The sequence below is a fragment of the Salarias fasciatus genome, chromosome 10 (assembly GCF_902148845.1).
Source record: "Salarias fasciatus chromosome 10, fSalaFa1.1, whole genome shotgun sequence".
In the NCBI taxonomy this organism is placed as follows: domain Eukaryota; kingdom Metazoa; phylum Chordata; class Actinopteri; order Blenniiformes; family Blenniidae; genus Salarias; species Salarias fasciatus.
Genome location: NC_043754.1, coordinates 12810174 through 12837263, shown reverse-complemented (window position 1 = coordinate 12837263; position 27090 = coordinate 12810174). Strand labels below are relative to the sequence as shown.

Sequence of the window (27090 nt, the reverse complement as noted above, 5' to 3'; positions counted from 1 at the left end):
CTTGGGGATGTTCAGTTCAGCTTTATTTATATACCTATTACAACATAGTCATTTCTATTCTGCTTTTACACAGAAAACCCAACAGATCCACATGAGCAAACATAAGTGACTGTGAAAAGGGAAAAACTCCCTTTTAAAAGCAAGAAACCTTTGCAGAACCAGGTTCAGAGGTGGCAGCTTTCTGCTATTCCGGTTGGGGTGAGGGGACAGAAAGATAGAAAATTATAGGACAGACAGATTGATAATCTGAATCAACTCAGCAATGCTCCACTCAATGCAGGTGGATCCTCAGTAGTCTTCAGATGACGATATTTGGGGATCCTGAGGAGGGAAGAGAGAGAGAGAGAGAGGGAGAGAGAGCGACTGCAAGAGGGAGAGAGCTCATAGACTAGAAGAGAGACAATGGTTAATGGCACCTCGCACTGAAACATGTCGAGTAAGAAAGGAGAGAAGTAAAGCGTGACTGGAGCAGGTTCCACATGGTAGGAGCCTGGGTTTAAGTAAACCGCTTGCACCCACTGGGTCCGGGTTGTCTCATTTGGTCAATGGATCAGCTGTTTTTGTTTAAACCTCCAGTGTTTACTCTTTGTTGTCCAATCAAATGGAGTGGTCCATCAATAGAGGACACTTAGAAACTGTTTGCACTCATTGAAATCGGGTTGTCTCGTTAGATCAGTGGATATGCTGCCCCGACTGACGACCTGTGCAATCACTCAGTCACAGCAACATTCCACTTCTGAGACAACCTGTTCCTCCAGGGTGTTCCGACCTCTTGTCACGGTGCAGGGATGGAAAGACCCACGCGCAGGCAGCCAGGCAGAGTTGAGCTTGTCTTTATTGCAGGTAAACAGGAGCGCAAGGCAAGCTGAGCTGCGGTGCAAGCAGGGGAGCAGGAACACGCAGACAGACCCACAACAAACCGACAAGGACAAGAAAGAACAGCAGGGCTTAAGCAGGGGAAAGCACATTAGGGCGGTAACGAGACAGGCAGGAGAACATGAGGGCAGACAAACACAAATCAAGACTCCAGCATCCCCACAAGGCCGCAGGGGCAAAGGGCGTGACACTTCTAGTCTCCCATAGTGGAGTGAACTGTCAATCCCAGAGACACTGAGAAAGGAAGAGTGATGGAGACAGAGAGAGGTCCCAACTTACAGCAGTACCACTAATACCCCTTTCCCACTGGCCAAAAAACTTTAGGTTACTTAACGTAACCCCGGTTCTCAGAGTAGCATGAGTGAGATGTCTCACTATGGGATACGCTGGGGGCGTATCCCATAGTGAGACATCGAAACGAATGCTATGAAAGAGAACCCGTTTAAACCCGCTAACAATCGGCTCCTCGTGGCAGTGGGAAAGGGTTTCATCGGCCTTTCGACCCAGATCGTTCGACCCTGCAATCGACCCGGGAATTTACCGGGTCAGCTTTCTACCGGTTTTTAGTGGGAGGGACACATCCGGGAACTTACATGATGACGTCGACACAGCGCGGCTACGTTAGCGCGCTAGTTGTTGTTTCTGGACACAGCGTGAGATTTCCTTCGTCAAGATGACCCAGCATTGGCAAGATAGCGAGACCAGAGAGCATCTCCTGATCCTTGGGGAAGAGGAGATTCATCTACAGGTAACGGGGACTGTGTTCCGCTACATTGTTTACTTTCGTTTTGCTCCGTCGCGCTGGTGATGTCATCAACGTGGGACACCATCAGTGCGGGAAAACGCAGCGATGCGGCTGGCCAGCAGGCAGCTCGACCCGGGTCTGCAGGCAGTGGGAAAGGAGTCTAATAAGGCGATCATTAGCGGGTCGAAAACACGAGTCGACCCGCTTGTTGCAGTGGGAAAGGGATATAAGAAAATGGTCCAGCCTGAACCAGCCCTAAGTTTTATGAAGCAGAAAGGTCTTCAGCCTGGCCTTGACAGTAGAGACTGTGTCAGCCTCCATAACAGAAACTGGGAGCTGGTTCCACATGACAGGAGTCTGGTAGCTGAAAGATCTGCCTCCTGTTCTGCTTTTAGAGAACCGAGGAACCTTCAGCACTCTGAGAACCAAGTGTTCTCATAACAGCTCTTTAAGATATGATGGGGCCTGGTTGTTAAGAGCTTCATAGGTTAAAATAAGGATTTTAAATTCTATTGTAAATTTAGTAGTTATTGTTTAACATGTTGTGGTTTTGAAGCAAAGTTAGTTTGAAACTCAAAGGTACATACGCCATCCTGCAATCCCTCATTTGTCGACACGTTGCACCGTGATTCACGCGACTGAAGGAGAGAATAAAAGGTTTACCACAAATTACATATAGCCAGTGTTATCATTTGGGCTTCTAAAACATGTATCGTCATGTGAAACCATACAGAACATTCAGTTTTCATTTCCTTATTTATTTATTTTTTGTTTTAGTGTCCTAATTGACTAAATTGCCATTCAGAGTGGCACATATCTTTAATAAGCTCCAACACACGCCTCTGTGCAGATAAAGCCCTTCTTCCGCTGAGGAGGGAAGGGCTCATTAGGGACTTAGACTGTTCCTTTGTCTTCCTGTAATAACCGTCATTATCAGCTCTTGTAGAAAGGAGACAAATGTCATTGCTTCTGCTTTATTGGGTTATTAATGACAATAACGTCATGGCAATCGTGGAGCACAATGGCGGAGCTACACCGGAACACTGACATGTTGTCAGCTTAACATGGATAATTCCTGGCTGGGGTGAAGGTTTGGTTGCGGAGTAACCGGACTGCTCTGCAGTGACTCGTTACGGCCCGGAAACCACAAAACCAACACAGAGCCCGTCACATAGTCATCGGCGGTGATCCATATCCTGTCGGAACACTGCGTCTCACCGGAGGATAATGGTGTTGAAATATCATCTATTCTCATTTAATGTTGCATGGAAGTGTGAGAGAATCAATACAGGTATAAATCTGATGAAGCCCTATTTAAAGTGTCTATATTATACTCTGAGTAAAAAAAAAGGCGGGGGGATATGAACAAAATAATTACCCAAGGCGTTTTGTGCTCTTTTCTTGGCTGAAGAGAAAATAGGAGGTCTCTCACAGGCACACAGATTGCCCTCATGTGTAACGTTAGGACAGGGTGTTGTGTGAATAATGATGTGCTTTAAGGGTGCTGCCACAAAAAAATAAATAGATGAAAGTCACTGTTTTATAGCATTTTTTTGTGTGTCTTGTGTGAATTGGAGACTTAAAGCACAGTTCCCTGGTGTCAAACTGCTCCTGACCTCTGCCGGCTCTTCTCAATGCAGCTGACGTCAGCTGCCAGTGTCCGAGCAGGTATGTTCCTGTTAACATGACACAAAGCAAGACCAACTATCCCTCTAATGAAACAGCTCTCCTTTCTCTCCAGCTCACTGAGCATGACTGCAGACTGCTCTGAATTAGCTGCAAAGATGTTTTTTTTTTTTTCCCCTCCTCTGTCGGCCAAAGTTTTTTTAGCGAGATGTTTGACAGTGATAGAGTAGAAACGTCTCTCAGTGAAGTGCTATCCAGGTGTTCGTGGAGGCTGATGGCAGAAAAAGGCCAACAGTATTTGGGACTCATGGAAACAACATTGATAAATGATGTAATCAGATCAATGCTGCTGTGTCAGCTCATATTGGTGCTTCGGGGACATCCTACAGTGTTGGTTTGGATGTTTCTGTGCTTTTTGTTTTGAGGAGTACAAGGACCTTGGTTTTTTTGTTCCGTTTTGTTTTTTTACATGAAAAAGGGAAAATAATACCCCCACTCATCGAATCCCTGAGAGTTACCCTCTCTACCTCCCATTATTGACTGAAGTGAATGCAGAGGCTCCTTACATTTGTAGTCAGGATAGGATATCAAAGCAGAGAGGATTTGTTTGAAGATGGAAAGCAATTATAGTTAATTGCTGGTGTAAGGGCACCATGTGATGGCAGATCTCTGAAAAGAGCATCAGCTGGTAATAAACAAGTCATTAGACATCAGCTCCTGGGTGGACACGCAAGAGAAGGCTCAGATACAAAGAGAACGACCATGAAATAATCAATGTCTGTATTAAGGTGAGCCATATGTATTTTATTTTATTGTTTTGGAGGAGGGGCTTTAATGATCAGTGTTCTCTTTAAGGGTGTTACCACTTCTTCAGTTTTGTCATGTAGCGTCGAGGGGCTTTGGAGTTTGACAGGATCCACTCAGGACAGGTCACACAGGGAGAAGATGCAATCTCTGACCTGCTTTCAAACCTTTGATGTTCTGAATTTAACTCTAAGATGAGCCAACGTGTCTCAAAGCATGTATGTGTGTGTGACAGTAGACCAGCGTCTGTGGTGACAGAAAAGATAACTGACGTCGCTCTGGGACAGTTTGCAGGTTGCAGGACTTCAGGTAAATTTGTCCAGAAAAACAGTAAGAAACATGAATCACTACATGTAAGGAGATAATATCCCCACAAATGGTAACATTTTTCAGAAGAGGTAGGATTTATGGACCTGAGGAGGAAAAATCATCTATTACTGCACATATCACTCTTTTGCTTTTGACACTCCTGTGGAGTTATGCATGAACAAACTGCATGGCTTTATGGTGAAAAAAAAAAGGCAAAAAAAAAAAAAAAAAATCTTTTGCAGTTCCAGCTCGTCTTCTTTCCGATTCATTTCGGTGTCTTTTACAGTCATACATATTCACACAAAACAAATAATGAAAGAAAAAAGGTAGGGGTAAGATTTTTCTTGTAATACAGTGACTCCCAGCCAGGACGAGAAGAGAACATCTCCCTTATGCTTGAAGGTAAGCTTGAAGGCGTGGGAGGAAATAAATAGTGGTTCATCAAGCTAAAGAGGTGAATGAGTCAAAAGGAAAAAAAGCTACATAGAAAAAACGCCGGACTAAATTAGAGCTAAACTTTTTGTGGCGAAAGTTTGAAACTGCAGCACCATTCCAGTAAACACCCTCAGACAGTGAGTAAACCCGAAGTGTGATCCTGTTTGCTGTAGCTATTATTCATTTCAAATGGAAATGCTTTATTAGGATGATTATTACTTTGAAAATAGTTTCACGGTTTCGTTTCACTGCGTGATCTGAGTCAGTATTCATCGTTTTTGAATATATCGGTGAACGTAAACACCACCCCTGGATACTCGCAATACACATTCAGCAGAAACAGAACTATTGGATTTTTGTTTTTGTCTCTGTGAGTCAATATGGTGGATTAACCTCACAATAATTGGACAAACATGAGCTGGGCTGTTGCCCTCCAGTAAATGATGTTGCCTTTTGAAATGATTTCTGGCATTTCATTAATTCATCGCAGTGATTTAACCTCAGGAACATTGATGCTGGGCTGTCAGGCTTTCTGAGTATTCTCTCATCATAGTGGAATTTTAAAAAGGATATTAAGTGGAGTTTATGAGAGGAGAAAAGTCCAAAAGAAACAGCTTGTCAAGACAAAATGGAAACTAAAAGAAGATTTTTTTTTTTTTTTTAGCTCCAAAGTACAGAAATAAGTCTGTGTAGTAGTAAACACAAGTTTGTTTCATTTCTTAACCATTGCATCAGCTGTGAAAAAACTGACTTTTAATTAACATTTAAAGAACTGCAGAGAATACAATGCGTCTGTGTTGGTATCTGTGTTGAAATGGGGCCAAATCTGTTGCTGCTGTTTATTTTCAATATGATACATTTCTGCAATAAATCGGGGCAACTAATTCACCCGTCCAGCAGTCCACCTCATTATTCACAACATTCAACTAAAGGGCCAGAAATGGAGGAGAGTGAGTTATTGTACGGTAACCTGTCCAACAATGCTGCAAATTAAATCCCATAACAACTTTACAGAGACATCAGTGAGACTGATATCATTTCCTCTGTGTCTCTCAATTAAATTACAGTTTCTCCGAGCACTGCATTGTCCTCAGATGTGTCACTGTCTTGGCTGCAGGAGACAGAAGGCCGATTCCACTCACACCATTTTTACTGCATTACGTCCGGCATGAAACACGGCTGAGAATAACCGCTGTGTCAGCAGCCTCCGTCGTCTACCTGCTGCTGCCGAGAGCTTCAAGAGGTGTGTGCGTGTGCATGTGCATGTGTTTGTGGGTCTCTTGCGGTTTAACTCTGGCCGTATGAGGCAGAAGGATGAAGAGGAAAAGCACAGGAGTTGTTTTGTTTACCGTCTGATGGTATAATATGCAAATGAAATTGAGACGGGCGTATGGTTTATTCTAGAGATATTCATGAGAATTGTACCACAGTATTCTATTCGTCTCTCAACTGGTTTGGTTTAATTTTGTTTTTGTGTCTTGGCTTTTTGTGTGTTTCTTTCCGTAAATATGACTGGCGTGTGTCTGAAGTTTCTTATTCACCTTCACAATAGCATTTTTTTTCATTATATCCTGCTTGAAGTTTTAAAGAAAAGTCATCATTTGCTTATGAATGGAACCTAATTTGCAGTTGGATATTTCTGTTCTTCATGCTGAGCACATACAAGTCTACAACCTGCAAAAAAAGGTTTAATTTTAGGGCTTCAGTGCTTCTTTTCTCATGCTAAATTGGATTCATTATAACTTCCAAGGAGTTGCTGGAGTTTTCTCTGTAAAAGGAAGTTGGAAGCGTGAGCAGGAAGAAGATGATGAAAAATAAGGAGAGATATTTGAAGTTATGATCCTTTTCATTCAAATAAACATTCTGCTTTTCAAGTTTCTATTTCTACGAGTGGAAACGCAACGCTTCAACATTCACACACTGTTTTAATGAAGACTTTTATATCGTTTGCTTGAAGCAAGCGAGCAAAATACTGTGTTTTAACTTTCCTGCTCCTTTAAACACTCTTAAATAAAAAGGAGGTCAAACTTTAATTGAGACTGGGAATCCCATAAGAGCAGACAGTCATAGAGCACCACCTAGAGTCATTTAAAGTTCAGGGAGAAAGCACTCGAACCAGAAGACGTACACTAATTGTTCGATGATATTGACAGCACGTTGAGGGGAAAAACAGCTGCAGTGGCTCCTGACGTTTCGCACGTTGGCACGAAAGGCACTGAGACGCGCGAGCCATGACACCGGCCCAGCAGCATCTGCTCGGTGATTCACACCTTATAAAGCCCTCCGTCCAGCTCTGTCTTCCATTTACCTCATAAAGCTAAAGCATGTTCCCGCCAAGCGCTCTGCCTCCGTCTTCACACCTCCTGCCCTGCCACTTCCGATTAGCTCTCCCTGGTCAGGCGGCCGGATGAAAGCGATGCACACACCTGCCACAGTCAACGTCCCGAATCTGTCGCCTCCCAACGACTCGGCTCACTTTGGCTCAAGCAGGCTGAAGAGGTGTTCACCGGCCCTGCGTTTTGCTTAGATTGATGGATAACCGACCGGCCAGTGACTGACTGACTGACTGACTGCCTCGCTTGCCAGCTGGTTATGTAAGTGCACGGCTGACTGGCTGGCTGAATAAATGCCTTGAGGATGAATGTCTCCCCTACGCCTTCCCCTCATTCGTCCTCTCTGCTCCTCTTCCCTTTTCTCCGTCCCCCCCCCACCCCCCCACCCCCCGCCCTCTGCGGACGAAACCAAACAGCAGCTGCACCAGAAGTAGGAGTGTCAGAAAGTGCCACAACTGTGTTCCTCTCTGTTTTTAGGCAAGTTCCTAGAATAGAACAGCGTTCGCAGCATGTAGAGTGGAAGCTAAACCCCAGAGGCTAGCCGTTTCACTGACATCCTCTATTCAGGAGCACTACTCAAACTAGCTGCCACACGCACGTGAACACACACACACACACACACACACACACACACACACACACACACACACGTGGGAACACTGAATGTTCAAACAAAATGGAGTGAAAGCGTGAACGCCTGCGTCCATAATTGAGCGCATGCATTTACAGATATAAATATTAACACGCGCACTCGCCAACACTTGTGTGCAAAGAGCAACAGATCGTGCCGGATAGGATTTCAATCTTTCTTTAATACTGAGCGTAATGATTTATTGAGAGGCGCTATTTCTAACAGATTTCTATTTTATAACCGTGTGCTCGCTTAAAAATACATCTAAAAGGGTCACATGAAGAGTGATTTTGTAAATTTGGGGGTGAGTGGGAGGAATACATTAGCTGTCTGAGAGGCTGGGACATGTGCCAGTCATGACCTTCATGTCTCACTTTTTTTTCCCCTATCCATGCTCTATTACAGATCTTTTTTTTTGTTTTGGTTTTGGTTTTTTTTTAGATTTTTTTAGTCTGTGTTTCTCAACCTGTGCTTTTCCACCAACATTTCATTGTCCAAACAAACGCTGCTAGCCTGAACCAGACAGCTGATTTATTTGTAGTATTTAGGAGTCAGTTGGTGTGGTTACGTGGTGTTTTTAATTCAGAATTGGTTTATTCTGAATACAGTAATTCAGAATTATATTAATGAGCGTCGTGTTTACATGGGAAAAATGAAGAATTAAATCCTCTCTGACGCCGGGGTCTGCGAAGCGTTGTGATTGGACAGGGGGTGGCTGTGACACAGTGACGCCTCACGGAAGTAAAAAAACGTTTTTCTTATCTTTCTTTCTCGATTTGATGCTACAGCTTTGAAAAAGTCCATGTCGTTGGGCCCCCGTCGATCCGCTCGTTTCATTACATCCAATTCTTCTAAAACTGCTTTTAAATAAATCGTCTCCATACAAGTCGAAACACAGTCTGCGGTCGCCATCTTGAAATACTGCGTCATCACGACGGAGCAGAATGAGCAGAATGAAGTCACGCCTAATAGGCATGTAATTCCGCTTCCAAAGGAGAAGAAACCCACCGGTCTATTCGGATTTAAACTTAATTCTGATTAAAGTTTTCAGGCATTTACATGGTCATTTTCGAGCTGAATTAGGCTTCATTCCGATTCATAGAGGAATAAAACGTCCAATGTAAAAGCATGGAGAGTTGGTCTGCAGGTCACAAAGGCAAGTTTGTGACTGGACGTGATTCTAGTTTTCAGCTTAGCTCAAGAAATGGCCGTATTTGGGATATGAAAACTGTGCACATATCGGGAAAGACAGATACGAGTTTACTGGATGCTGTATGGCGTCATTTTAGTGCCAAAATTCCGCGCGCAAAAAAATCAAAATCGCGCACAGTTAACCCACTCTCTGTGCGCTCGCGATGCCTCTCCGCGCGCGCGTGGACACTTTCTGCGCGCGCGCGGTCACTTTCTACGTGCGCGACATCACTTTCTGTGCGCGCGCGATCTCTTTCTGTGCGCGCGGTGACATGTCTGAGCTGTCTGCTCGCGCGGTGGTGTTGAGTTTTGGCACTCAGGGGGCGGGCTTTGAGTTGACGCCACTCAACCCCCCTCTCCTTTGTGATTGGTTGCTCTAAACGTCTACTGACTTCCGGTCAGAGCCAATCAGAGGTTAAGTAGGGCGGGTAGTCATCGTTTGGCGGCAGAATTGGAAAATTGAGGAGTAAAATTCACATAACATAACCTCCATACAGTGATTTGATTACTGTGGAGGAGACCTGGCTGTTTCCTGGGAGGAGAAATAATGAATAAAAACGTTTTCATGGAGCCATCAAGGCTATCTGTCTCAAATGTATATGTAAATTATATTTGATTTATATCTGTTAGTGTATATCTGTTATTCATCTAATTATAAATCTGTCTTAGATTTTTTTTTAATTACATTTAATTTGTATCTGCTAGTGTATATCTGTTATTTATTTAAGTATATCTGTCTTAGATTTATATGTAAATTATCTAATTCATATCTGTTAGTTTATATTTGTTATTTGATTATATCTGTCTTAAAATAATATTTAAACTCTAATTATGTTATTTAGTTTATATCTGTTATTCAATTATACCTATCCTACATTTATAGTTAATTTTTTCTCCTTTTTTTCTGTCTTTTTCCCTCTCTCTCAGATTTCATTTGATTTTATGCCAGGATCAGTGAAGTACTTTTGCTTTTTTTTTTTCCTTTGTTTTGAGCAGGTGATATGTTGATAAGTTTCATAAGTCACAAAAGTAATAGACCCATTTGAAGACAGTAGACATTTAGAGGAACCAATCACAAAGGAGAGGGGGGTTGAGTGGCGTTAACTCAAAGCCCGCCCACCGAGTGCCAAAACTCAACACCACCGCGCGAGCAGACAGCTCAGACATGTCACCGCGCGCGCAGAAAGAGATCGCGCGCGCACAGAAAGTGATGTCGCGCATGTAGAAAGTGACCGCGCGCGCGCAGAAAGGCACCGCGGGCGCACAGAGAGTGGGTTAACTGTGCGCGATTATGATTTTTTTGCGCGCGGAATTTTGGCACTAAAATGACGCCATAATGCTGGGCGATGTGGATGTTGATGAACGTGTTCAATGGTGAATTTTCAATCAGCATGTCAAGTACCTGCTTCCTGTGCAGCATCTCCTGGGATTAAAGGGGCTGTATCACGCAAAATTCACTTTTTGTATGTTTTAACCTTGTCATATAGTTATGTACTCATCAAAAACACCCCCAAAGCGTTTTTTTATTTCCTCCGTGCCTGTGTGTTTCTGCTGCTCAGAGAGGCAGCGCCTCACATACCGGTTGTTGACGTCACACGGTGAAGATGGCTCCCCCGAGCCCCCCTCCCGCAGGCCCTCGGCAATCAGCGTTGCCGCTTTTTGTATCTCCGATTATGGAGATAAGCTTTAACCATCGTCTGAAAGCAACAATCAAGCAAGAGCAAGAGTCTGAAGGGTCTGCGCTTGGTGAGTTTCTGACAGGAAAAGACGTTTTTGCGTGTCTTTGCGTGTAGAGAAGCTAGAGCTAAAGAGCTAAAGCTAACCCTTAGCGAAGCTAACGCGTGACGTATTTGTTTTGAAGCTCCGATTGGTTGAAGTCCGGATTTCAGTATGACCAAATGTAGATTTTACAGACTGTCACTGTCTTCAATGTGCATGTGTAAAAGTTTTTTTTTTTCTTTTTCTACGTAAAGACCTTATATAAGGTCCCACCCCAGGTTTGTACTGCGCTTTCTCTTGGTGCTAAGAGAAATCTGCTGGCCCTCATAAAACCGCTGACATCAATGCATGAAAAACAGGGGAAGTCCATTTTAAAGATGACAAACGGATGAACTCTAAAACTGTAAGAATGGCCTATATCTTGAGAAGCCCCCCCCCCCAGGTGCTCCTCAGATGTTAACAGCTTTTGTCATGTTACATTGCCCTTTGAAAGGTCACACACAGCAAATCGCCCTTGCAACGGTACGAAAAGGGCCAAACGGGCTTTGTCAGACTGACAAAGCAGGCAACCACCACCCTGGGGTCATCTTGCTTTTAATGTGACGCAGCAGTGGAGGGTTCTGCTGACTCTCAGACATGCACAATGTGTAGGATGCTGACTGACAGTCGGACCCCCCCCTGCTGTATTCGCTTCACAGACTGCAAAGTGGGAGGTCTTCCCCTCTTCCTGTGAGTCATATACATCTGTCCACACAAGGGCATCTGACCCTGTGAGAGGAAATGTGGATAATGAAATCCCTTAGGTTGTTGTGCTCACACAGTTGGATGTAAAATCTGACGGACACATACTGTATGTGGTCTGATTTTTCTGTACCTCGCCTATGGTACTGCTGTAAGGATTCCTCCAATATCAGCGTGTCGAGAGATTGTGCATACTTTTGAGACATTGCTGCTGTGCCATGCTGAGCCGGAAGAGCGGTTCGACTTCTAATCCAAACGTTGGATTCTCACCCTTTCCATTTCGTTTTTCGAAAAATGTATGACTGCATAGAAGCCAGATCTAGACCTTTGTTCTCTTTTTTTACTTATCTGGTCTATCTTTTTCTCATTATTCTGATTTTTCATTGCACCATTCTCAAAATACAAACCACCTGTACACAGTTTGTCAACATCTCCATGATACGCTGCTCAAAGAGCGAGCGCTCCCCTGGCCGGAGTACCGCCCCGCCGAGCGACACGTCCCGGTGTTACACCGGTCGGCTGCGAGGCTCCGCTCTCTCTGCCTGCCGATGTTTCAAATGAACTGGTTTTCCTGTTAACTTGTGACCAGTACATGTTGAAAACCCGACTGAAACTTGTGGTCGTTCTAGCGAACATCGATGACAGTATGTTTATAAGTTTAGAGCCTTTTGTGAGTCTTACTTTAGCGTCTGCTGTTACCAGCATGTGTTCACAGAAATCCATCACTCGTTAACATGGAAATCAGTAAATCCGAAACATCGGCCAAGTGGTCCGCTGGTAGTCTACCACGGAGCTCTTTGAACAACTCGCTGTTATGCGATTTTGCGTCCATCTCGCCTCTCCAGTGTTTGTTCTCTCGGGACATATATTAAAAAAGTGTTTCTCAACCACCGCGAGTTCTTCTGCTTGTTTTTGACTGTCCTGTTTCCCGTTTACTGCACACGTCATCACGTCACTACATACGAGGGAAAGCTTGCACAGAACGAGGAATCCCCAGTTTAATCCATTCCGCTGTCAAGCACTGTTTATATGAGACACGGAGCGGATTATCGATCGGCGTAGACTACCTCGTCCAATCGGATCCGAAATACAATCCACTCCGAGTGAAGCGGATCCACTCAGGTGTTTATATGACACATTTACAATCCGCTTCACCTTACAATTCGATTATAGGCCCATGTAAACATGGCCACTAAGTTGCAAGTTAGGGTTAAAGCTCATATCCGGAGTTTTGAAAGAATTAGAGTTTTGTTTAATCCAACGTCTCGAGGTTCCGCTCTCCCTCTGCTTTCGTGAGCGACCAAGCCACGCCCCTTTAATTGTACACGCGCGTTACCCGTGGGCTGAAAATGAGAGCCTCCGACTCCTACAGCATCCTACATGTTTAGCTGTTTACGGTGGATGTTCAGCAGACAATGGATATATCCGAGGTAAGCAGGACGGCTGCTGTGTAGCTAACTCACCTCTGCCTGGGCGAGTGCGCGTGCTCTCTGGCTGCTCCACACGTTGATTGACAGCATGACAAAGCGGAAGCTCGAAATCTATTGGCTGAAGCTGACTGGCGCTTTTTCGGATAACATGGGGGTCTATGAGACGAAGGCGGAGCTCATAAATAAATGTTTATATTGCTTTTGCTAATATTATATTATAGGATCGAACCAGACTGACACATTGAAGCTCTGTTTAAAAATGATACATACATTGGAAACGAACGGAAACTCCGGACACGAGCTTTAAGTGTCTTGCTCAAGGAGGGTTTGATCCATGGACAAGTAGAGCCAGAGATCGTGGAGTCTAGATAAGTGGTTTCCATTTAGGGGGATGGGAGATGATAGCAGGGTCCTTAAAGGGATAGTTCAGGAATTTTTGACATTAATCTGTATGGCATCCCCGTCAGCAGTGTTGTGCATTCACACAGACTTACCCCTGACAGCGTCCAGTGAGCGGAGATCCTGTCCGGTTTTGGTCCAGACGAAAGTATTCCTGCAAGTTTGCTGGGTTTCCCGAAAATAAAGCGTTTTTCTTCTCAAACCAATGTGTGTTCGAAAGAGTGATATATTTGCATCACAAACCGTTGTCAACGAAAATGTCAGACCTCGTAAACGCTTGGCACTATTTTCTCTCCCTTCGTATCACTCCGCGCCGCCTCCAGCTGGCAGCTGCACTGGTTTCACTTTTACCGCTCATAAGGAGTGGAGCCTGCGGCCTAATTTGACCCAACACGGGAAACCTCACCCGGCCCGGACACGGAAAGGATTGACAGATTGATAGCTCTTTCTCGATTCTTACAAATCACTATGAGAACATCTTTCACCTTTCATGTTTCATGCAGAACTGTTCCTTAAAAGGTTTGTCTCAAGACCTGACAGCTCCTCAGGCATAACCAGAGGGGCCCAGGTAAAAGGAGACAAGTGATTCAATCAGTGTGAGAGCATCACAATCAATATTTGGTTGCTTTCCAAGACCTGAAGTACATGTAAGAGCAAAAACTCAACATCCTAAACGATCCCAGCGTCATGACGCAACCTGATCGGTGCTTCATGATTTCTGCTGAATCGCGACCTCACAAAACGCTGAAGGTTTTGTTTTCAGCTCATCCATTAGTTGTTAAGTGATCGAATCAGCAGAGAACTGGAGGTCTCTTAGCGTCATCTTTCACCGCTCTTCCCTGCCCGATTGTCTGGATTGAGTCAAGAAACAGGGCGAGCGTGCAGGAAGGGGCGGGGCTGTGAGAGCAGCTCGCTCAGAGTGACAGAGGCTGCAGGCAGGGGAGAAATAGGGAAACGCAGCAACTCTTCAAACAAAAATTTTAATGCGAAACACTTTGTCAATATAAATGATATTATATTTTTCAATGTCAAATTTTAGGAAAATGACAGTGTATCGCAGACCTTCATGTATCGCACAGCCTTAATACGTCAGCCTCCACTGTTGTGTTTTAGTGATCTCGAGGACAGAGAGGGAGTCCGCAGCTTTTTGTTAAGACTGTAAATGTTGCAGGGCATTGTTTTTTGGAAATAAGGGTGAAGGACATTTGCTTTTTATCGCTGTATCATATTCCGTGTGACTCCCACTACTGCGGAAGAAGTATAAACACACACAAATATAAACACCTTGAAGAAGTTTCTTATGCCTTGCTCAACTGAATTTATTGCTGTTGGGGATGAAACAACAAACAACGCTGCTTAATCAGCGAGATTATAATGCATGGTGAGTACTTAGTGATCCTGGTTCCACTGAATCTATTCACAGGTTGTCAAAACATCATAAATCAGAGTCATTAGTCATAAAAATGCTGCAAGGTTACTGGGTGAATGCTGTTGTTTTTTTAAAGTTGCAATACCTGATCTGGTCTTTGAACAACCAAAAGGCACTGCAAAGCCCATCGAAGAAGGCAGTATTCATATCCACCGCTAAAAAGACTGAGTTTTGGGATACGTGAAGATCCTTCAGTTCATAGCTTTATGACTTGGTTCCTGTTTTTATTTGAGCATTTTAAAGTTTATGGGTCTCCTCGCGGCCTCGCATATCTCGTCACCGCATCAACTGCATTTTCTAGCGTTTGATTATAATTACGGTCATGTCCTTTAGTTTATGGGCTCATAGTTTGTGTTTTTCTTTGTGAATTGGTGTTGCTGAGGAAAAAAAAGCTGATTTTTTTTCATTCCGATCGTCTTCATAAGCTTCAAAGGAAGCTCCTTACACTGTTCATATACATTTTTATAGCTATAGGATGGCAGATTTCAGTAATTTTTAACTGTGGAGCGGCTACTCTGGGAATTTGGCCTAAAAGTATGAGAACGTGCTTAGCTACATGTATTAAAGACACTTTGGTGACTGTAATGGTGGATGATTCAGTCGACCAGCAAGTGTAACAAGTGTAATCGTGACACAAGTTACCATAATTGTCTTTTTTATTTTTCCTTGATGTGCAGGCAAAGCTGTCTAAACAAGCACGACATTACATCCTGGATGCCATCTTCGTCCATAAATGCCCCCCCCCCCCCTTCATTTTCAGCAGAATCTCAACACCATATTATGACAGAGACTGGCGCTGATGCAGGGTTACGTGTATTGAAAAAGCCGCTCTCTTGCCCGAACACGTGGCTCTAATAACTTGGCAACCAGCAGCATCTTTGGCAAAAGGTCAGAATTCACAGCTGTGAATTGTTAGAATATATTAGCATTTCTTTAGTGCCATCGCGGATCTGGAAACATGCAGGAAAGCAGCAATTTGCATGTTAAATATTTATGAATCTGTCTATCATCATTCCAATTGGCGAGCGTCACGGGAGCAGCTGAGTCCAGGTAACGCTGAGAAAACTGCTGAACGTTCCCCAGACAGGTCCCTCAGTCTTTTAATTGAAAGAAAGACGCAGAAGTGTTATGATAAAGACAAATTACATAAAAATCACACAAAGTGCACTGAGAAAGGTCCAGCCTGGAGTTAACCATTCTAACCACAGCATCACTGTGGTCCTGATCTGCATTAAATTATGTTTCCATGTGCTTTCGCGTGTCGCCCCTCAGACAATATGACCAGAAGGCAGCGTATAGTGAAGATGATCGTCTAAGGTGGTGAAGAATTGAAAATAAATGATTAACTCCACATAGGAAGGTTTTTATCTTGCGACAGGATTCAGGTGTCACATACGACAGATAGCCGTCATCTTCAGTCCCGGTTCCTTTACTCTGGCCATATCATCCTTTTTGGACAATCGTGATTTGTTACATTCCATTAACTTAACATGTCTCTACGAGAATTACTTGAACAGCATAAATAAGATCATGAACTTGTTTCCCTCACTCTTGTCTTACAATCTATACAAAAACAAATTCACACATTTTCCTCAGAAAATCTTTACTTTTAACCCAATAAAACACATTTTAAACCAAGCACTACGAACTTTTACTACTTGTTAGATTTTCTCACACACTATTCTACGTTATCCAGCTCCGCTAGCAATAGTATTAATTAACAGACCTTCTTTACTTTTTCTTACAAATCTGTAGACCACCTTGCTTACAACCAGATACGATCTGCTCAATAAACATTTTCAGTCATTAATGTCTGCTTTTTACATTCATTTTAATGACATTTCACTAACCTGTGGTGGGGAACAGAGAGGACACACACGTTGAGCTGGTTAACTCCACATAGGAAGGTTTATTCTTCCTCTGCGGACTCGGGAACAATAATATCTGGCCCGCCAGATGATTTTGAACATCACAATCCAGCTCTTTTCAGATCAGAGGTCTTGTCAAAGTTATGTAAATACGCACAGTTAGCGCTTCTATATGTTCTTTTCTAAGGAAAAGCGATCATTCACAAAACTGAAATGGTCCTAAATTGTTGACAATTCAGAATTATAATTATTGATCATCATGTACTTTCCACAACAAACTGGTGATTGAAGACAGCAGCCACATTAACTCCAAGCTGCTATTGTAAGGCATAATTCTGCTTTTTTTTTTTTTTTTTTTTTTTACTCTACAGAGTGAAGCAGTAGACAATGAAGTTATTAATAACAGTCTGTGACAATACAAGTCACTTTTTGAAACCACCAAATATCTAAAATCATTGTCTTCATGTTGAAGATTGGATAGTTGTTCGGAATTAGATCCAGATTAGTATGCATGGGAAGTAACTTTATGAAAACAACAAAAACGAGAAAACAATCTGCTCCTCCTCTGAAACAACGCTGTTGGGAACTGCAGACGTACGTGATGAATTAAACAATTATTTACATTTGGTGTAAATTAGGGCCAGGAGAGTGAGTGCTGTTATTTAGAAAAATTAATCTCAAGACATGTTTGCATAATACTGTGCAGCCGGAACTATAAATATTCAAACTGCTCGTGCTGCTTTCAGCAGAGCTCGACTGGGAACCGAACAACCGATTCTGGAGCAACATGCTGTTCGCTACGTGCTGCAGGAACAATACAGAAGAGGTCAAGTGTAGGAATCCTTCAGCCATCCCTACAAATGGTTCTCCAGCTGCTGCAAACATGAGATACCCCGTCAGCCCCACCCCTGCCCCCGACCTCCCGGGCGCTCCGCGTTAATGATGCGGGGAAAGGCCTTACGAGAGCGTAGCAGGGGAGCTGTCGCTCGCGGATCGAGCCGGCAACTCTTCCCGTCCTCGCTCCGTCAAGCACCTCTCGGTTTGACACATGGCCGTGCCGCCGCTAACCGAACTTGGTGCCCGAGGGACGCAGTCACTGAGGACTCCAGTCATTGTCTCAGGATTGAAAGTCAAGCTCCGCGGCCGCATGAATAAAGCAGGAGCGGTTGTACAAACGAGAGGATAACAAGGACCTTTGTTCCTTTGCTCAGACACCATGGGCTCGTCGCTAAACATGAGCTAAACTATGATATAATCTGAAATTCACACCTATTAAGTTAGTGAACAATTCTGGCCAGACAAGTTAAGGACAGCTATTTTAGCATTTGAGACATTTTTCTGTTTCACAGTCCTCTTCATCTTGTTATAAATCACAGTTCTCCAGGAGTTTTGACTGAAGCCACACTGGCAAGTTTCCCAGTGGAGGTCCAGGGCTCTTCTCAGTAACCGCAGATCCAAATGTTGCCGATCTGAATCGGTGGCCTTTGCTGTTTCCACAGGCGTCAGAGGTTAGACGTACACCGTGTCCATGCTGAGGCAGGTGCACTGCTCATGCGAGTGGAGATGGGCAGTAACAACAACGGCAATGAGGCCTTCAAACCTGTTTTTTTCTCGATGGCAACCCTTCCTTCCCACAGAGACAGGAGCGCAGGGTTCATGGTGCACTCGGGTCGACGTACACACCAGTGCAGCGCTACAGGAACACATGCACATGATATGACATTGCTCTGACTTTCATTCATCTGGTTTTTGTTCCCACAAGGACGAGAAGTCGCAGTTATGTGTGTGTTAGTGTGTGTGCAAACAGCTTGAGGCCCCTACAACAGTAATACACACACACACAAACACACATACATACGCACACACGCCTGAAAAGACAAGTCACCTGTGCCCCCTTCCTACTAATCCTGTCTCCTTTGAACCGGCAGACGTGTGCCAAATCCCACCTAATAAGCCGGTGAGTGAGAGTGTAGCTCAGGAAGCAAGTGCATGAAATAATACATGTGAATCTATAAATATCTTTTATCCTCACAGCTATGTTCTCGCACATCATATGGCTTCAGCAGCCTTTGACTCACATGGCTTCAGATCCAGCTGATAATAAAGCTGATATGAACATAAGTGACTCCTATAAGGTCATAGAATCATCATAAGGTTATGAAATGGTGTTTAAAAAAAGAACATTTTGACGAGGGGAGTGGTGAATACTATTTCTTTCGCAGCTTAGTGAGTCATTTTGCATATTTTTGTGGCACCCCTGGAAACCTCTTGTCAGAGGAAACAGGCACACTTCTTCTCTGCTGAAATTCAGCCAGATGCTCCGTTTTAACAGAAACACTATCTGCATTCTCCAGGAGACTCTCTGGAGAAACACGGTGCTCCTGAGTCCCAATTTAATTAAAAAAAAAATTAATCGACTGAGTGGTTCATCTTTTGAAGCAGACACAAACATTTTTTAAATTAAATTTTCCCAGATGTTTCACAAGCCTGTTCTGGAGAATACAGATATATTGAAACAGAGCTGGAAAAAAAGCTTCTGGACCAGTGTTGCTGCTGGAAGCCAAGGACGGGGACGAGGGAACACAGCACAGTGGCAATAATAACTACATGTGTAATGTTGTGTGACACTGGCAGGGACTGTGTGCGCGCGTGTGTGTGTGTGTGTGTCAGAAGAAAAAAGTGAGAGAAAGAGCACTTTCCTGTGCCCTGAAATGTCAGTGTCTATCGCAGTGACATTAACTCTTGAGGTAGAAAAGGTACTGCAGTAATGGCGACCGAGCGACTGTGGTCACACACGTGGCACAGTCAATCTGCGACATCTCCCCTCCGCCGTCGTCTCCCATGGAGCGGCGAAGGCTAACTGACACGAGTGGAGTGCTCAAATTCACCCTCTTCCTTCTGTTTGCAGAGACTCACACACCCAAGCGTTCGGGAAAGCGTTCCCTCGGCCACGTGCACGCACAGACACACCCAGAGTCACTGGGATGAAAACACGCAGCGAAGTAAAACAGGTGTTGGAACAGTCCTGGCATGTTTGCCAGTGTTTTCTCCTCTTCAAGCATCCTTTGTATTTTCCCAGATGCTCCAATTCTCTATCAGAGTCAGTCAAGCTGAGCGAACCTCGGCGGACACTGATTATACAGAGCTTTAACTTGGACTGGAGCGCCTCTGCTCTGGTATTTTGGTCTCTCCTCGCTCTATTTAAAGGAGGGCAGCCAACTGAAAACATCCTGTTTCGGATGGTCCCTGGTGGGTCGGTGTAGGGATGAGGAGATTGCGTTTGTTTTTTGTTGCTTTGCTGACACCTAGTGGATGTTAAAACGAATTTCATCCGTGCTCTGGCTCTCCCATTCCAGATGCAATCTCCATTTGATCTCGCATAACATGCACACGCATGCACAGGAAGAACATGCAAACATGGGAGCACACACCTATTATTGGGAATGCAATCAGAAGAACGAATAATAACAGCAGATTATTATTGATAAAGGAGAAACCAGTTAATGGGCTTGATCTTACCCAGTGGAGGCTATCGTCTCACTGAGCCGGCTCATTTTGTGTTGTAATGACTTCATGTACTGACAGAGGAGGAGCACATTAACAACAAATCTACTTCCCTTCACGTTCAGGTGCCTCGGCGTCATCCTTCCCCTCCCACGTTTTTCTTCTCATTTGCTGGAACTATTGATTGGAGGAAGAAAATTAACACTTGCTGACTCCTCTGCTCCTAATAGGCTCATAATACAGACACGGAATTCCACCGAGTCCCGATTTGTCCCCCTTAGTGTGCGGTTTGATGTTTTGCAGTGGTTTGACTGATACTTGCTCCTGACAGCTGTCTTGTTTTGAGCAGTTGCTTGATGGTAATGCCGGTGTCTTGCAACAATTACACGGCAAACCATTGCAGAAAAGGTCATCGATCTGATTTAGTGACTCCCAAATGGAATTCATTCGTCAACTAGCGACAGTCCAAACGTCCCTGAACGGGCACTGGAATAAGCACTCACGCGTAGACGCAACCACTTTAATAACATGACCTGCCAAGCTGTTCTTTTAGTGCCACAATTCAGTGCAGTTACTCCTTAACATCCATCACATATGAAATAAAATACGAACTAAGCATCCCCAGAACACATTTTACAAACATCACTCACATGCATTTCCATCTTCCAAAGTCTACAGGATTGTGTGTCATATATAAGAAATCAAGTCTTTTCCATTTGAAACCAATCAAGTGTGAAACAGCGTCATGCTCGCGTTGCCTCAGGAAACACCAGGGAAGTCTCTGTGGTCCCAGATAAGCAAGCAATACATTTTTATTGACAGTTTATTTATGGTGTCAGAAGCACCATGCAAATGGTGTAAATTGCCGTTTAGCAGTGCTTTCAGAAGTCGCTTTAAGGTTTCATTTTGCAATAAAGGAGAGATTTCGGCGTGACTGTGACTTAGTGGCATTAAATCCAGCATGGAAATGAAGAGTCTTCTAGTTTATAGGCCTCATTAGAGTGCCTGCTGCTGTTTCACATGTAAACAAAGTTAAATAAGTTATTGCGAAACATCGGAAGCCACTTTTCATCATCTGAATGGGAAATCATCAAATCCTCTCTTCAGACTCACTTTTAGGTGAGTGACTATCAGTGACAATATTTTAACAGAAACAGGACAGAAGACAAATTGTGGAGAGACCTGTGTCTATTTTTAATGTATTATAGATCAAACAAGCAGTATATAGGGGTTTCAGGAGTGAAATTAAAGATCGAGTGTTTGCATTTAAGAAATAGGATGAGAGCCACTAGACAAAAATCTTATTAAAGCAGACTGATGTTGTAGCAGTAAAACGTGTCAGAAAAAAGTATTGGCTTCAAGAAATTCACACCAGCATCCATGAATAAAAGTAATTCTTGGAACAATGCATAAAAATATTGAGAGATCCTTTTTTTTTTTTACAAGTTGTTTCTTTCTATGAACTAATCCATTTTTCAGCTTTAAAGTCATCTTCAACATTAAACCGAAACTGAACTGCAGGGGGAATAAATATTCAACACATTGCAGCGGAAGGAGATACATGAAAGATGAAGCAAAAAGCTTGTGAAGTGATTTTTTTTTTTTATCCTGTCTTTGTATTTTTGTGATGATTACACTCAGAGTTTCAAAATATATTTCTCCAAAAAAAGCAGTGAAATGGAAAGTGTGTGTGTGTGTGTGTGTGTGTGTGTGTGTGTGTGTGTGTGTGTGTGTGTGTGTGTGTGTGTGGTGTGTGTGTGTCTTTAGAAGCGCTGGCCATCCTTTTCTTCCACTGGCCTGCTCCGGGCAATTCCCTTACATCTGCTACTGTGTTGCTCTCGAGGGATGTCTCAATAGACCACACACACACACACACACACACACACACACACACACACACACACACACACACACACACACACACACACACACACACACACACACACATACAGTCGCATCACGTAAACAGCAGCAGTCTTGTGCATCCCGTCCCGGTCCGTCCATGGAAACTCACAGGGGGGTTGTCTTTGTTTGAGGACACTGCTGCCCAAGGCTTCATTAGTGTCTGTAAACAAATTTGAAATGGGAAACCACAGAGAATCAAAAATACTCTCATGTAAAGGGAGAGGAAATTACTTTTGACTACCAACATTTCACTGCGGAGCTTCTGGGGTGTTCAGGGCTTCTTCTGCCTGTGAGCTTCTGGCAGCAGCATGACAGTGTGCAATAACAGCATGAAGGAAAATAAAAAGACTGTATAAATGTTTTTCCTTTATCCTGACATGTCGACAGTTGGTGGACTAAGCCCGATCTGATATAAACCTCATTAAATGTATACAGCAGGTTTTTTTTTTTTTTTTCAATAAGAACCACAGGTTGCCTGAATGAACAAAAGCCCCATATAGAAGGTGTCACCTGCCATTCCTCACTGATCAATAAACCACTGCGGCCTTTCTTGGATCTTTTCTCGACTTTCCCCTGACGACAATGTGGGATCAATTTGTTTAGTTTGTTTTTTTTTTTTCTTAATGTATATCTGTGAAGTTTCATAAAGAATCAGGCAGTTACAGGAGTGTCAGTGACATTTAAAACAAGAGTTCGGTATGTGTCATACAGAATGCTAAGCACACAACAGCCAGGGGGAAAACTGCTACATTAATATACTTTGTGCTTATTCAGCTGCAGAAGCAGGTCTTTGCAACTTGCCCTCCAGACTAGATAGTTTTCTTTTTGCCTTTCCTGTTGGGACCACAATCCGACCTCACTGGCCCCTAGGTCAAGGTCAGTTCCATATGAGGAACCACAGGTCACAGCAGCTAAAATACTATTAAGAGGGTGTGAAAAACAGCAGCATCACAACACACACATACCCTCCAGGCTCCAGGCCTTTCTGTGAGGATTCTGAATTCTCTCCATGTGTTTTGCCAGTTTCCTCCCTCAATACAAAGACATGCTTGTTGGCTAAGTTGATTACTTTAAGCAGCCGGTAGGTGTTAATGTGTGTGCTGATGGGATGGAGCTGTTCCGGATGCATCCTTCCTTTTGCCCTGCGTCAGCTGGAAACGTTTTCCCACGCGTTTTTAGCTGGATGTGTAAATGAGAGAGATCACCCATAGAAGGAAGCTTGATTGTACTTTTTTTTTATATCTCTGTGGTCAAAAGATATTTTAATTCTGGGATTTTTAATCTTTGTGTGCCTAATTTGCATATGGGAATCAGGAAATTAATCAAATTTGCTTTGCTTTTTGTTGACAGTTCAAGAAACTCTGAATACCAAAAGGTGTTCTACAACACGTGAGAGGGTTTTCCCATGATGCTATATTCCAAACAGCCACTAGAGGAGGTCACAGGCAAACACATGACAACTCAGAGAGCTAAAGTCACATGAAACATTGCAATTATGCACATCGACATGAAGAAGACCAAAACAATCCCCAGTGTTTGTGACAACCCTGTGAACACTGAATTCTCTGCCGCTGAAATGCAACACCTCTCCAGTCGTGCAGCTTAACACGAGATTGGGAGTCTCTCTCCTGCCAATCTGCACTTCATTAAGCTGATTGCTCACTCATCTGAAAGCGACTCGCTGGCTTCCCTTTGCTGCCTGGCCTCCCTGCCTTGTTCTGATTAAAGGGGACCCTCATAAATATGATGCTGCTGCCTATAAACGATTTCCTCATTACATCAAAGTCACACGGAAGTTGTATCCCGTTTTCTTTTTTTTTCCTTTTCTTTTCGTTCTCTCTTTTACAAATGTGACAAAACACAGGCACCACACACCATCAAACTCGCCCCGTGGCTCAATAAAAAAACCAGCGCCGAGCTGGACGGGTCTGGCTTGGTTCAGCCAATTCAAAACAAAGCCAATAAATCTAATAAGGCAGGAAGAATATGATGCACAGCTCTGATCAGCTGAGGAAATTTATGACAAACAAGCAACAGTTATGTCCATCGACACGTCTCCCACAAGCCGATGGAAACGCTGTAGTTAAATAAATCGTAAAAGTTGCCGCTACTCGGTGGTTTGGTTGTGAAAATCCTGACAAAAACAAAACCTACCAACTCATACCAGGGACAGATGTGACAACAAATCCTCATTCTGCTTTGATAATAAGATCCAGAAAGATAACACATGGCATTTCTGTAAGAGGGGGGGAAAAAAAAAACATACAATTATACAATTACATCTCAGAAACATGAAAAGAAGAAAAAGGGAAAAGTTTGACCACTGTGGAGGACAGCAGCTCAGTAATAACAAGAAGTATCTGTGAAGCTGGATAATTTATGGGTATCATTCATGGCTTGTCAAACATTTCCTTGAAGTGACCACTGTCTGATGGGAAACACAGACGTGGGATTGAACTACACACACGCACACACACACAAAGCATTAAAAAAAGCAATAACAGCTGGATTGTTTCACTCTTATTGCCGAAATTTGACTTGAGATCTCAAGTGAACGGATGCATATGTTCACATTTTTCAGCTTTATTTTTTCACTCCCAAAATAAAAAAAAAAAGCCTTTTATGAGAGAAACAGTCTATAAGGCTTTAATCATTTTGCTCTTTTCAACAATGAAACAGACAGGAGAAACGTATATACAAAAAAATACAAACTGCATAGCACAATGGAAGCCCTTTCAAAGGGACATTCAGGAAGAAAGGTACTATAAATACATCGTGGTCAGAAAGTTTGTACCATGTTGTTGCGACCTTTCATAAATACAAAAAGCATAAGGCACTCGTACATTTCCAGCATTGTTATTTTAAGGATAATAAATATGTCTATGCTTTAAAAACGTGTTGTAAAGACACGATGGCGTGGCAAAGATGCTTTTATTGCTATGACGGACGAAACATGAGCAAAGTTTGAATTACTGTGGCGCAAAGATTATTGAGAGGGCTGAACTTGACCGATTCAAAAGAGCCCATTAACCTGGATCCGACTGCTGCATCAAGGCAAACGAGACACTTTGGGAAAAGCGGGAATAAACAAGAGTGTTTCCGTGATATGTTTTATCTGGCCTGAGTTTGTAAAACACCCGATTCACCCACATCAGTTTCCTAAGTCTCTTGGTATGAAGGCCCTTTTTGTTTTGTTTTGTTTTTTTCATAGAAAAAGTCACAGTCTGTGTCGTGGCGCACAGTGCAAGTCCTCACCCAGCTCAATTACTTCAGAAGTAAACAAGGAGAGAGCATAAACAGCCAGACGGAAGCGCCCGTCTTGACGTAGACGCAGTCATGTAAACTATCCAAATGGGCAAGAGAGGAAGTGTTTTTCATCCTGGGTGGCAATAAAAAAAAAGAAGAAGAATTTGCTGCAAAGTGCTCATAAAAGAGGATGCGAACACTTCTTGTGCAGTAGATATTTTATAAACAGATTTTGCGTGGGAATCCTTTAAAACGTGTCTCACTCAAGTCTGTGATATCTCCATCTTTATGATAAGTGGTACATGCTGTAGCCCAGGGGGGCGGCGTACAGTCCTAAAGGCGAAATGGGCAGAATGGGTCTGTGGTGGCCGTGATAGGCGGAGTACGACTGTCCGTACAGCGACATGGCGCCCAGCGACAGGGGTAACGTAAACCCGGGGTGCAAAGCTCCTGCGGCTGCCGCCACCGCCGCCGTCTTGGCGTCCGCGGCCATCTTAATTTTCTCCAGCTCGGCCTCCTGAAGCCTCTTGGCCTTGGCCCGGCGATTCTGGAACCATATTTTCACCTGGGTCTCTGTCAGGGTGAGCGAGGAGGAGAACTCCGCTCGCTCGGCGATGGAGAGGTACTGCTTCTGCCGGAACTTCCTCTCCAGAGCCAGCAGCTGCGACGTGGTGAAGGGAGTGCGGGGCTTTCGGTTGGTCTTGTGTTTCCTCAGCTGGCAGGAAGCACTGATGTGACCTGGGAAAGAGAAACAAGGTGAGGATGAAGACCGGTTTTGGAAATGCGCCGTTTTAATGTCACTGGATGGATTTTATGTGGATGTGGAGCAGATCTAATAGAGATTGAAAAACAACAGAATGCATTTTATCTTCTAGATTATTACAGATTTCAAACTTAAGAAATCAGCTTTCTCTTATAATACATGTTTTCAGATAATGATTTAGGTTTTTCCATCTTCATTCACTCTTAATGCGAAAACCTCAAACTTTACTGTAAAGTTTTGTGAGTTTTTGTGAGTTTGAGCAGCAGGATATGAAAAAGAAATTAAGTTGTCAAAACCACAGATACTGATGATCACTAAGAAAGGTGCGAGACTTACGTGGTTGTGCAGAAAAGGCGCTGGCTGTGACCCACTGAGCCGCGCAGTCTTCGGACTCGGACGCCTCGGATTTCACCGGCGACGAGGGCGCACCGGGCGCGCACTGCCTGCCTCCCTCCGGAGGACTGCGCGCCTCCCGGTGCAGATACAGCGGGTTAAAGCCCGCGGCCGGGGAGCCTCCCGTCGGTTTATAGCAGCCCGTGAACTCCCCGCTCCGCCTGTCCGCCTTCCTGCCGCCGGACATGAGCGCCTCCACGCTGAACGGGTGATGCCGCCGCGCCGCCGGGGACGTCTTCTCCACGAGCGGCGGCGGCGCGTCGGGCAGGTCCGCGCGGCTCCCGTCCTCCTCGGAAGAAGTGCAGCCCGCGTCGTTGAACGTCTCCTGAGAGGACATGTCTCCTCCGTGTCTGCTCGGGCTTGTGGCCAGGTGAAGCTCGGTGCGCGCGCTGTCGTGAACTGTCGGGCGCCGTGTGGGAGTTTGAGGACGCAGCGGCACGTTGACACGGAGCAGCTTCAGCCAATCACAGCGAGCCCTGCTCACTCCGCTCAAATACACCTTCTCCTGCTCCTTCCGGTTGTTCCTCTTCTTCTGAAATCCAGTTATGAAACTACACACCTCTAGTTTTTTTTTTCTCATTTTCTCCCAGAATATAAGTATTTACATATACATGCATACACTGTTTTCCAAATATTTGATTTCAGAAAAGAAAGAAAGAGAGACAAAAAAAAAAAAAAAAAAATAGGAAAACTAAACAAAACACCTCCACTCCTCTGCACCTGTAAGGACCACACCGACCTGA

The 27090-nt window shown here is 43.9% G+C and overlaps 1 protein-coding gene and 1 long non-coding RNA gene across 2 annotated transcripts; one reads left to right on the top strand and one right to left on the bottom strand.

Moving 5' to 3' along the window:
- The first annotated feature begins 3889 nt into the window (after window positions 1-3889).
- LOC115396089 (uncharacterized) lies at window positions 3890-13684 on the top strand. Its single transcript, XR_003932351.1, has 3 exons — window positions 3890-3902; window positions 9944-9946; window positions 13601-13684. It is a non-coding gene; the product is annotated as an uncharacterized LOC115396089 (long non-coding RNA).
- A 10891-nt stretch (window positions 13685-24575) lies between these two features.
- On the bottom strand, window positions 24576-26781 carry msx2b (muscle segment homeobox 2b). The gene is made up of 2 exons (XM_030100868.1): window positions 26291-26781; window positions 24576-25929 (listed from the first exon to the last, which is right to left on the bottom strand). Exons 1-2 carry the CDS (start codon window positions 26682-26684, stop codon window positions 25478-25480), a joined length of 846 nt encoding a protein of 281 aa, XP_029956728.1. The 5' UTR covers window positions 26685-26781; the 3' UTR covers window positions 24576-25477.
- Window positions 26782-27090: the final 309 nt, after the last annotated feature.

What these genes read in the sequence shown, in the direction of transcription:
- msx2b (XM_030100868.1), bottom strand. Translation starts at nt 26,684, where the DNA reads ATGTCCTCTCAGGAGACGTTCAACGACGCGGGCTGCACTTCTTCCGAG. An exon ending in CGCCTTTTCTGCACAACCAC is followed by an intron (nt 25,930 to 26,290) that starts GTAAGTCTCGCA and finishes TCTCTTTCCCAG; the next exon opens with GTCACATCAGTGCTTCCTGC.